The following is a 13,292-nucleotide window of genomic DNA, read 5'->3' on the forward strand; positions in this document are numbered from 1 at the left end:
CCATTGCCTTGTTCAAATCTCTCTGGCTACCACTCCATCTTACTTCTCTTCTCTGCATGTTTCTTAAGAGAGCAATTTGGTCTCTGTTTCCCTTTCCTTGTCTCCCACTCAGTCTCCTTCTTTCTTCATCTCCTCTCATTCCACTACTATGTACACTGTTTTTGCCATCGGCGTTCCTAGCTGCTGAATATAATAGAAATTTAATTGTTTAACTCACAAGAAGTAATGAAAGTTCTTCATTAGAAGGATTCATTTCTTTTGCTCTGATTATAAAATCCATACACTCCTTCCTTCATTGAATATGTATTGATGTTTTATGTTGCAACTCTTCTTTGTGCTGGAGCAGTGATTAATAGATAGGACCTGCCCTCATGGAAATTACATTTTAATGGGAAAAAGAAGAAAATAAACACTAAACATGTATAAATAAGTGAATAAGATAACTTCAGATTACAATAAATGGAGCAAATTCTACAGGCTAGTGGGAGCAAGAGAAACTTTGGGGTGGGTTTCTCCAGACTCTGGAAGGCAGGCCGGTCAGGAGGCACCCTGTGGAGGCGATCATAAACAGAAGCTCGCTGTGCAAAGAGGAGACTCTAAGGGAGAGCTAGTGGGTAGTGTAAGGTGTGGAACAAGCTTGGCACGAGGGTGTCGGTTTGCACCCTCAGAAGTTGCCTGGGTGAAATCTACGACTGGCTCTATGCATGGAGGGCAAGGAGAAAGGGAAGAAAGGGACAGGCCCTTCCAGACTGGCAGGTGGCAGGTTTAACAAACAGGGAAACTTGCATAGGAGACTTGTCTTGGGTGGCCACAAGCAGAGTAGATCTCTACACCCACCCACCAGGCTCTTAAAAGTATATAGAGAATCCTCATTAGTGTTCCATCACCTATACCATTCCAGATGGTCTCAAGAACACCTTACGCTCTCTGGAGTATGTCCTTGAAACAGCTTCCAGCATATACATCGTACATATAAATGAACATTCCAAGGACGGGGGCGGGGGCAGGGGTGGGGGGCGGGGGCAAGGAGCCTCTGACTGCTTGTATCCAGCTCATGAGTCAATGACCAGTCATGTCCTCTCGATGACCTCCCCCCACAAAGGGACAGAGCGAAGGCCAGTGTGGCTGCAGTGTAGGGAAGGAAGGGAACAGGAATGTGAGGTGAGGTCAGAGAGGCCAAGGGGGGAGACGATGTTGGGCTTTCTTTCCAGTAAGAAATTTAGATTTTACTCTTGTTTCAATAGGTAAGTAAATTCTGGGATTTAAAGCAAGGAGTTGGGTAGAGTAATAGAATCTGATTTAAATTTTATAACATCATTCTGGTCCCTGTGAGGAGAAAATTGTGTTATCAATTGCAGCATTCCACCACAAGGGTAAATTCTCATACTAGATTGCGCTCTTAAAACCCATGCCAACACTGGGTTGGTATAAATATTAGATCAACGTAAAGAGTCTTAAAAAGACTTTTATATATATTGTCTTATGTGGCCTTTATTTCCACGTCAGTGTTTTACCCTCAACGACGTTCCTCAGGGGTGCTTGGATTCTAGGTCCCAGCTTTTAGCTCCTTTGTATATAAGGCTTCCCCCCATCACCCTCCTTTCCTCCCATCTTCTCCTCTTTAGATGAGCTAAACTTACTTTCTGTTTTTATGGGGAAATGATTTATCTACTAGCATAATAGTTTTTCAGTTCTTGCTAATTTACAATTAAATGTACTTTTCACATGGGTGGGGAGGCGGGTTTCACCATCATTCAAAAGACTAAATCTCAGAGAATGTAACTGAAACATGTCATACAAAAGAAAGGAAGGGGAGAAAGTCTCAAGGTTTAATGGTCAGTCTTCTACTTTGACAACTTTTCAACACCCTTCACCGCCAAGGTTACCGTTGCTCAATTATCCTGTTTGCAAGCTGCGGCCGCTTGAGGAGCAATTTCAAGGTTTCGTCCGCTGTGTGTATTTATCCTTCAGTTTCCTGTTTCTTCTTCCCTCAGGTTTTGCTGTTAAAAAAGTCACCTACATTTTGGCATTTTTACAGATGAATGGGACAATTCCGATAGTGCGTTTGGCCCTGGACTGTGGTAGACATGTTTAAACTGGAATCTGGTGGTTACACACCGAATGAGAAGTGAATAATGCCCCCTCCTCTGTGCTCTCTTGGAAGGTCAAGAAGAAATGGACCATCGAGTTTTTCTTCTTTTTGATAATGTGCCTTTGTTGAAAGCCCTCCTTCACTCCATTACACTTCAGTTTGCTCGAACTTTATGGTCATTTAAAAATCAGAATAAAACATATTCCAGATTGGATTCCTCCCTTTTTCTTCTTTCCTGGTGTGCCCTTTCTGGTCTCCCCCTACTCTACCTATCTCTACACTCTTCTTTTTGTTTGTCCTTTCCTAATTTTATCCTAAAGAAATGAAACATACTTGCTTCCTCCTTATGTTGACAACTACACAACATATTTGGCTCTAAGGTACCACCAGCAATTAGCAAAGAATCCTTTTCCAGCTACTTACCTGCCCCTTGGGTCAGGCCCTAGATATTCACAAATGTGTGGAGCACAGTCCCTCTTCAGGAATCTTCGATGACCGTGAGGAATGGAGATAAGTAAATGGAAATCATAGTAGTGTGGCAAGTGGCTGGCGTGCATAAAGAAGGGTGCTCAAACTGGTCCTGATCCAGTTTGAAGGACTTCTAACCTGAACCCTAAACAGTGAACAGAAGTTAGCATTAATGAGAGTGAACTGGGGGATGGAGTGGATGGCTGATATGTTTCAAGTGACGTGGAAATGAAATTTAGCTGGAGGACATTGAGGAAATGTATTGAAGTTAAAATATTAACTATGAGTATGTGTGGAGAGGGAGATGGGGAGGAAAGGCAGAAAATAAGATTTGAGATAGTCTCAAAAATGTTTAACTTTGATTCAGGGTTTTTTTTTTTTTTCATATATCTTGCTGAGGGTTAAGGGTCTTTTCTTAATATGGAGGGGAGTCTTGTGAAGATTTTAATCATATAAAGCGTGTCTCATGACCATAGTTACATATTTGGCTGCACTGTATCCCATTCAGTCAACAGTATTAGGCACTTACTGAGTACTCAATACTACAAATGTATTCATGAAAAAAGGCAGACGCAGACATTGTCTTCAGTTCCAGAGGCTGACTATATTGGCTGTAAGAAGTCCAGCTAAGAGGATGTGGCCCATGAGAAATTTTGGTGGTCTGAACTGCAGTATTGCAATAGGGATGAAAATAAGTTTGTATGTTTAAGAGATATTCAGGAAGTAGTGCTGACAGAAGATGGTAATTGACTGGAGGGGTTGGGGGAGGGCTGAGAGGGAGAAAGGCAGGGGTCTTTACACATTTCCACATGTTGAACTGTATTCCCCTTCCTTTCTTAGTCTGACAGCCTGGTGACTTTGTGGGTGTTTCCATTTCCAGATGTCTAGTTATCAGTTTGACCAGCTGTCAGTTCTGTCATCCCATTTGGTGGGTGCACAGTGCTATGGAAAATACAATGGGTCATTGACCTTGTAGCAGAGGCCATTTGCTATGGCAAAGCTATTATCAAGAATTATGCTAAACAGCTCTTCTTGTCAGATGAGTTTTGCTAAACTGTTCACTCTGCTACATGATACGGAGTACAATAAGGGATCGAATGTGGGGGGGGCAAGATGGCTAAAAAAATGTTAGAGAAAGTAGAATCTCAGAACAAAACTAGTAGTAAAAGTGCTGAGAGTTAACAAAGGCTACATAACGGGTGATGTAAAATGGGTATTTGGTTTTCTGAGAGAGAATACAAAGCCCTCAGAGGCTTCCCAAGAACACTAGTATCATCTGTGTTACTTGGTGGAGAAAGGTGTCTGGAAAATCTGTACACTCAAATATACCTCTTGTTAGAAGAGGATCTGGTTATGTCTGTGGAAGCTAGAGTTACACAAATATATTTGTTCCCCCACCCCATGTTGTCCACTAATACCGTATTAACATGTTGTGGAATTGATGACTCACAGAATGCTCCAAGGGAAATGCTGGACTAACCAAGTAATGATTGTGGTAATGGTTAACATTTATTGAGTGCTTGTCATCTTCTGTGCATAGTGTTAAACTCTTTAAATGGACTATCTCAGTCTTCATACTGACAACACTATCAGGTGTAGATATTTATTATTAACTTCATTTTGGTGACAACAAAAATACTGTAAGTTATGAAGTAATTTGTCCAAAGTAATATATTCAGTAGGCAGGAAACTAGATTTTAAACCAAATAGTCTAATCGAAAAGGTCAAACACTTACCCCTTTGTACATTATCTTGACATGTAATAAGACTAAAGTCCATGGAAGACTTGGTTGCTGTTGGTGTGACTGAAACTCCCTTCAACCGTATCATGAATGGGACTGACCTCTCATGCTCCTCAAGGACCAAAGGAACATCCAAACGACTGGAATGTTCTCTGATCTCATAGTCATTGAGCCCTCACACATGCCAACCAATAGATCAGGCATTTCACATGCATTATCCATTAGAGTAGAAGAAACTGAAGTAGGAGATCCAGACGTCAGTGGAGCCTGGACTCATATCCAAACAGTCAGACTCAGGAGTTAGTCATGTTCTTATCATGCAACAATGCCTCCTCGACATCTGAACTGGTGCACACAGCTTCTCCAGGCCAAGGAAAGTTTGCATATATCTATGCTAAAATATGTAATTCATTTTAATGCATTTATCCGTATGAAAGACTCCTCTTCAGAATTATACAAATTACAGCCATCATTGCTACCCCTGAATCATATTTTTAGAGATGGAATTTTGGACATAACAGTGTGAGGAGAAAGGCAATTTAGAGAATTCAAGAGGAAGAGGAATCAGACTAGGTCCGAAAGTGACCTCCTGAACCCGCCCTAGAACCAAGGCAAGGATCTCTAGGTCAAACAACGGTGGAGGGCAGCGTAGGATTGGAGTCTGAGAAGGCACGAAGTGATGCACATGTATTTTATGAACCTCATAAATAGATACCGATGAATTATATTTTATATTAGTTTCACTGACCACTTAGCAATGTAGCAGCTAATATATAAAGAATTTAGAATTAGAGTAAAAATTCAAACCCAGAATTTAATTAATTAGTTTATTTATTATAGGTAGCTATTATTATATTAGAACATTGCTTTGCTTTCCTGTATTTTTCAAGTTGCGTATTCAACTTGAAAATGTTCACCTGCTATTTTTCATTCTGTTTTTCCATTTTTCTCCTACTTCTGATACAGTACAGAACAGAGGATTGCGACAATATTAAAACATCTGTGTGTCTCTACTAGTGGCATTGTAAGAAGCATTTGTTCCACGTGGCTTTTTTTTTTTTTAAAGCACATTAGGAATAATAGATTTGAAATAAGTTTATTCTGGACAGGAATTCATTTAACACATTTTATCTAAACTGTTTACTCTGACCGTTTGACTTGGCATTGAAGAAGGAATCTTCTAGAAAAAAAGAGTAAGATAAGTCACTTATTTAAAGATTATTCAAACAACTGTGCCTTGGATTTTGTGAATAAGTTAAATCTATATTTATATGGAGAAAAATGGTAATGTTTCCCAGTTGATTTAGGCTATTGTTAAGTGAATGAAGACTGACTGAGGTAGGGCCTCTCTTATCTCTTGCATAGTATCAAGGCACTTTGTTTGGAATACTTCTGTTTTTTCCTCTTCGGAATTTATACAGTGAACAGCATTTCAAATACAGTAAATGCCATTTTCAGGTGTTCGGGTGTCATGAAAGCTCTAAATGTATCACAATTAAAATGGAAAAGCAGTGATTTCATATACTTAGGATTTTTATTTTTTTTTATTTTATTTCCAGGATGAGTAAGAGATACTTACAGAAAGCAACAAAAGGAAAGCTGCTAATAATAATATTTATCGTAACCTTGTGGGGGAAAGTTGTATCCAGTGCAAACCATCATAAAGGTAAGCTCTTCTGTTTTTTTTTTCCGCTCAGCTCTCCATGGAAAGTGACCTCTTTAACACAGACTATCATGTTCTATCTTCACTGGTCTGTTAGTTTTACTAGGTATGGGTTCCCCCGTGGTAATTCTCTGTAAGTAAAAATGCAGAGAGAGTTATCCTTAATTCGGATTTGATGGGGGAAGCATGATTGTTTCCAGGATTACCGCCATTTCTGCAAATAGTGTTCAAAGAGTATGGAACTGTGACTCTGCCTTTCCCCGTCACTTCCATTTTTAAGATATTGATGCTAAAATGTTTGGTTGACATGTAATAAACATGAGTTTCAAATTGCAGTCATCCTGGGAATGAAGGCATCTTTAATGATCTGTGTCTTAATAATATGTACCTATGTAAATTTCCCCTTCATGCTTTTTGTGGATCGTATTTCTTCATGCCAGAGTACCTCTTTGACCACCTTTTGGACTCTATCCCTAATGTGATATTCAGCAGGCTCAATTCAGAACAGAGTGAGAATATTAGTTTTATACATATGTGTTAAGCCTGACAGTACAGCCCTTTCTGTTCTCTTTCCTGAGCCGAAGACTCAGTATAATGAATAACTACCTTTTCCAAATGAATTGAAATGGGGCTATTTCTGAGCTATTCCTACCATAACCTAGTATTCATAACCTGAATAGTCAATTTAGATTTTTCTGTGAAATAGGGTTTTACAATTCAATTTTCAGTCCTCTATAAAGTCTAGAGATGAGCAACTTTTAAATTTTATTTTTTGGGGCAAGAGGGAGTTCAGAGTGCCTTGAATTTTGTAACACTTAAATTAGTTACACATGTGCATTTAATTAGCATTACATGGAACATTAACACCAGGGAGAGGGAAGAGTGGTGTGAAGGAGTGATACCTCTGAGGCAAAATTTTTTCCCCCTGTGTTTAAAACCAAAAAGAGACATCTTTCAAAATAACAGAGTTTTAAGAAGAGGCCCTTCATATTTCATAATCCTGTTTTCACCCTGCAGTGTGTGTTTGCCTGTGTATACATATAATATTAATTATATCATAGGTCTATTTTAGAATGTTCTTCTTTTCTTTAATACAGCATACTGATCCACAAATCTTCTTTGATAATTGTTATTAGTAGAAAAATAAAAAGATGTCAAGGAGGACATTATTTCCCATGCCTCCAAATTGGCAACAGTGGACCAAATCTAAGGACAGAGTACTGTTAAATACTCACCTTTTAATAAGACTTGCAAATTACTTGGACTTAACAAGAGAAGACATAGCATCCCTCTCTGATGGGTGGTCACCCCAGTGCCCTTTCCCAGCCTATAAAAGAACTGAGAGAAGTGAGGCGCTTTATAGGAATGGTGGGTGTCACTCTGGTGAAGCAAGGGGTTCATGGTAAAGATACTTTCTCAGCTCCAAAGCCAAGTGATACGATCCATGCAAAATGCCCCTTTTGTTTAAACTATTTTACCTTTAAAATAATAAGTATAATGTATATGGAAGTCATGTCATAAAATGAATATGCGGTTCGTACTCACCACCCAATTTAGAAATGTAACATTTTAATACTCTGGAAACTGGGCATGTCTGCCCCTCTGATTTCATTCCTTTGTCTCTTTCCCCAGACAATCACTACTCTTAAATTTTGTGATTATAATTCTTTGGCATTTATTTCTAATTTCACTATGTATTTATATATCCCCAAGTGGCATATTCCTTAATTTTGACTGTTATTGAATGTTCATAATAGTATTATACTGTATTTTTCTGTAATTTGCTGCTTTGCCCGACAAGTACTCGTGGCGTTCAGTAGGGTTGATGGCATGTAGCTATGGTTTATTCATTTTTACTGTTACTCCACATTTTATTGTATGAAGTCACTACAGTTAATATATTTATATTCTTGTACGTGAACACTTGGTATTCTATGTTCCTGCCATTATGAATGATGCTTCTATAAATATTCTTGCACTTTCCTCCTGGTGCACGTGTGCAAGAGTTCGTTGAGAACACATTCCTCCAGGAGCAAAATCGCTCAGTCTCAGGGCATGCCTAGCTTCAGTCTTACCAGATAACGCCAAATGGTTTTCCAAAGTGGTAGTACCAATAAAGTAGTTTGAGGTATTTTCTTACATATTTGTAATCCTGCTGTATGTGTAGATATCTCCCCTCTTTCTGGGTGACTGGTGCTCAGTGTGTCTGACCACTTTCCTTGATTAGTCTCACCAGAATCGGTCAATTTTCTTAGTTTTCTAAGAACCAGCTTTTGCATTTGTTGATCCTCTCACTTATGTCTCTTCTTGTATATCATTACTTTTTGCTCTTATCTTTATGATTTCATCAATTGTGTTTATTTTTATTTATATAACAAGCACTTAAATTCAGTGTCTGCCAGGTATTTGCGGGGGTGTGAAACATCCTGGGATATGTTCTCAGTGCTCCAAAAAGCCCTAGCCTCCGGAGACTTTTTGTACCTCTAGTCATTTGTGTAGTTAATTGCTTTGATTGCAAAGGATAATAAAACTCCTCTTATCTCCTCAAGTGAGCTAAATGTTACGGCTTGGATTAGGTCCCCAGGTTAAGCTCTCAAGTGCCAGAAAGATTGCAGCACCACCTTGCTAGGTGTGAGACTCCGATTTTGGAGACAGCTGGGGTTTATTTGGCCCTTAGAAAGATGTATTTACATCTCGAAAGATTAGAGTGAGAACCTAGGATCCTTTCTAACCTATCTCAAAGCAGCAAAATACTTTTTTTCCTTTCAGGTTGGGAGGAGATGACTATCCCTCCTGTATGCAAGAGGGGAAAAACCAGCAAACAAACCCATTCTACTCTGTTACTCACCCGTAGAGTTTTCAGCTACTTAGATAGAACATATGACCTGGCTTTCATCATGAGTAAGGTGTAGGGCAAAGCAGGCCGATGTACTTATTTATTATGAGATAATCATAAGAAATGTCTGATTCAGAGCACCTTGTATAAGCATTCAAGGTAATAAAGCTGAATATTAAAAATTCAAAGGCACTATTCTAAGAGGTTTACAGATACCAGCTCATTTAATCTTCATAACGATCTCTGAAGTATGTACTATCATTAAACCTGCTTTACAGATCAGAAACTCTAGCAAAGAAAGGTTAAATAATTTGTCCTTGATTGGCTAGTTAGTAATGAGGAGGCAGGATTCAAATTTAGGCCGTCTTGCTCCGTACAACCATGATATATAGCTAGCAGTGAATTTCTTTTTATACTATTTGTGGTTTAGTTGACTTCCTGAATCTATGGATTGGTGTCTTTCATGAACTTTGAAAAAATTTCAGGCATTATTTCATCAAATATTTCTTCTACCCCTTTATCTTTACTATCTAGAGCTCTGGTTATGTGGATGTAAGCTTTCTCACAGTGTCCTCTGTGTGTTTCAACCTGTATATTTTCTACCTTCAAGTCTCTCAGTGAATTCTGAGTTTTTTTTTTTACATCTTCCTACCACACTAGTTCTGTGTTCTCTTCGGTCTAATCTGCCCTTTTATCCATATATTGAATTTTAATTTCATCTATTATAATCTATTCACAATTTTTTTTTTGTGAATTGGCTTTTGATACTGATATATTTTTGCTCTCGTTTGTATTTCATCTTTTTATACATTTGTGATATATATGTTTTGTATATATTATATAGGTCCTCAAATATTATATATAATTACTATTTAATATGTATTATGTATATTTTGTATATGTTGTATATGCAATATATAATATATACAGAAAACATTTTATATAATATACATATTGTATATATATCATGTATAATATATAAATATTTAAAACATATATAATTATATATAATACATAGCACAAAACATTTTATATAATATACATATTGTATATATGTCATATATAATATATAAATATTTAAAACATATAATTATATATCATATATTAAAATTGTTATGTTACATATTATATGTACATTTTGTATATATAATACATGTTTCATATAATATATATATTTTATATTTGATGATTCTATTTTATGAAATTTTTATGTTTTCTTCCTGGTGAGTCTCACTCATGATATGTATTTTAAAGTTTTGTGATTTAAAAAAAAATTGTGAGCTAATAATTCATTGGAATCATATTTGTGAGAATTTTTAAGGCCTATGCTTAGGATGCATTCTTTCAGATGATTTGCATATTATCATATGTCTTAGGCAAGTTTCTTTAAAAGCAGAGGCAAGTCAGGAATTCTTGTTTATGTGATTTATGGAAAGAGTGCTCTCAGGGGGAGAGCGAGGGCAGCAAGATAGAGCAGGAAATAAAAACTAAGCACAAATAGAGTCTCAGCTGGAGAACAGCCCGGTCAGATCCTATGGAGGGGCTCTGAAACATGAATTGCTCCATAGAGTTGGCCTCTTCTTGAGATAAGATCAACAGCCTCTTCTACCCTTGTGTCCACTAGTCCTTGGCTGTTGGTCTATTCCCAGTGGGAGGGAATAGGCTTCCTGGGGAAGTGGCTCCTCTTTTGCAGAGGGTAAACCTTTAATGATGGGAAGAGCTATGAACTGTAATCAGCTAACATTCACAGCAAATGGAGGAAAGGTGCATAGCTGATGAAAAAAGAATCTTGGTAATGTATCAACATCTATATTCCACTATCCATTTCTCAAAGCCCTCAGATCCACTTGCTGCTTAGATAAGTTCACTTCATTCAGGCAAAGTTTATCAAATTCGTCACAATTGGTTGCAACTTCCAAGAAAGTGTACTTGAGGAAGAATAATGCCTCCCCACCCACCCCACCCCCTGACTTGTTAATGCAGTTGGTACCAAGGTCATTATTGATACTCATGGTCTGCCCACTCCCATAGCCATTTTAGATTTCCCTTTCCTTCAGCCAGCACTTCTGCTCATCTGGGAGGCTTGCTTGATGTTTTACACAGACCTCATACCTGAGGGTTCTGAGCCCTGGATTATCATGTTCTTAATGCTATGACTGTACTTAAAAATTTATAGTTATAACTGCATATGGGGATGCCAAAAATTGGCCCAGTGAATCATCTGAGAGCCCAACATACTCTTCTCTGCACTGCCCCCTCCCATACACAGCAGCTACCCTCTTCCTTAGGGTTATCAGCGTCATTTACCACATCAGTATTAACTCCTTTCTTTCTTGCTGGTCTTTGGGGTTGACCAGGCAGCAGCTGTGGCTTTATGTTTGGCAGGACTCTTATTGTTTCCCCTGGTAAAAGCAAGCCCTTTCTGGGAACCAGTACCCCTAGATTCCCAGAATATCTTGGTAGTTTTCATAGGGATATTAAGATTGGGTAATTCTGATGGAAATTTTGTTTTACTCAATAATTTGCAAGTACCTGCAATAAGGCCTGAGAATATAGCAGTACATAAAAGAGGCAAAATCTTTGTCTTTATGGAGTTTTTGTCCTAGAGGTAGGAAAACAGATAATAAAAAGAAAAATAAAATAGTTTTATTGTATAAATGCTACAAAAAAAAATAAAAGAAGAAAGAGGTATAAGAAGTGTTCAAGAGGGATTGTAATTTTAAATAAGGCCTTTGGGTAAGGAAAAAAGTTTCCAACAGAGCCAGCCACAGAAATATCTAGGGGAAAGATGTTCCAGGCAAAGCAGCAGTAAGTATGAATGCTTTCGAGTAGGAGCATGCCTGGAGACAGTGAGGTATAGCAAGAAGGATGATATTCATAGAGTAGAGTATGTAAGAGAGACAGTGGTAGGAGATCAGGTCATTACAAAACAAGTAAATGCAGAAGATAAAAGAATGGAATAAATAACTCTCGAAGATATCAGTGTTGTAGCATTGTGCTCTCAAGAGCAACCAAATGGAGAATTGTGTTACTCTGTTTTCTGAACACAATGTAGAAACACTAGAAATCCAGAGCATTTGGATTTGAAAAATGAGATATCTAAAAATCAGAAAATGTCACCAGCTTAATAAAATATTCTGAACTTTGGGAACTACAAGTCCCTCACACACAGATAAATAAGTATATTGCTCAGACTGCCACAGAGATTCGGTCCAGAATTCTCATGATTGTACTGAGCTGGGCATTTTGGGAGGGGGTGGTGATTAACTCAGAGCATTGTGACAGCCAGTCAGAAAGCCTAAGCTGTATTTCCCCCTTGGAAGCAATTACATTAGGTCCAGCTTCAGATATTAGGGATCAGAGAGGAAACATTTCAGTTTAGGACTCCAAGTTCGTAATAGAAAAATATAGTCATTAATCTTAGAAGGCTAATATGTTTTCTTGCCTTTTCTTCCTGTACCCATCATGTCCAAACCAAATTTAAAGAAAATGAGTCATCACTGGATATTTGGGTTGGTAAAGGATCTGTATTTAGTGTAAAAGAAACACACACGGGTGAGTTATATACAAAAAAGGAAATAAAAATTCATTAGCTAAGATTGAGTATATAGTATCCTCATTGTCATTACTCATCTGATTTGGGACTTTTGGTTATGTGGAATTTTTTCTAAGGAAAAGAAAAATTCAGATGATTTTAGTTCAAATCCTGGATGTTAGAGCAGTCATTTAACTTTTTTTTTTTTCGCCAAAAAAATTTTTTTGTTGGTTTGATTGTTTATTCATTTATCCAACCAACTACCCAGTAAACAAAATCTATATTGAGGGTCTGTTAATCTGTATTGAGATTGCTAATCTATTTTGAGGGTTGAGTTTTAGATCAAGTTCTGGAGATATGGTACAGCATAGGGAATATAGCCCATGGTATTGTAATAGCATTACATGATGACAGATGGTAGCTACACTTGTGGGGAGCACAGCGTAATGTATAAACTTATCAAATCACTGTGTTGTACACCCGAAACTAATGTAACATGTGTTTCAACCATACTTGGATAAAAATAAAAGTGAACAAAATAGACATGCTCCATGTACTATGAAGCTTACAGTATAGTCAGGGAAAAAATCTGATAATCAAATATTTAATTAAAATATTATGAAAGTATTCTTAAACATTTTTCAGGATAAGAGTATTCTAAACTGTAAAATGGGTGGAGGGTGGTCAGGGAAGTCTTTTCTAGAGAAGAGATACTTGAGCTGAGCTTTGAATGGGGAGTGGGAATTAAATAGGCAGAGGATCGGACATCCAGGCAGGAGGAACAGCATGTGCAAGGTGCTGAGACATGAAGGAACAGAATGCTCTGGAGCTAGAAGATTGCTGTGTCTGTAGGGAAAAAATGGAGGAGGTTGGTGGTGCTCAGTGACATTGGCGAGGTGGCTGGGGTAGCTCACTGGGGCCATATTCAGAATGCTGGTTTAGTTACAGTTAAAATT

At 37.8% G+C, this 13,292-nt stretch overlaps 1 protein-coding gene across 3 annotated transcripts in view; it reads left to right on the plus strand.

Annotated features, from left to right (window-relative positions):
* TAFA2 (TAFA chemokine like family member 2) overlaps positions 1 to 13,292 on the plus strand; it is a 356,451-nt gene that overhangs the window by 209,086 nt on the left and 134,073 nt on the right. For all 3 annotated transcript variants that reach the window (XM_087869006.1, XM_087869007.1, XM_045789699.2), the window contains one exon: positions 5,862 to 5,968. In XM_087869006.1, the coding sequence (XP_087725132.1) occupies positions 5,863 to 5,968 (106 nt within the window). In that variant the 5' untranslated portion in view covers position 5,862. The remainder of the gene's footprint in view (positions 1 to 5,861; positions 5,969 to 13,292) is intronic.

This window comes from Ursus americanus, chromosome 17 (genome assembly GCF_024610735.1).
Source record: "Ursus americanus isolate L20-20 chromosome 17, mUrsAme1.1.p, whole genome shotgun sequence".
NCBI lineage: Eukaryota > Metazoa > Chordata > Mammalia > Carnivora > Ursidae > Ursus > Ursus americanus.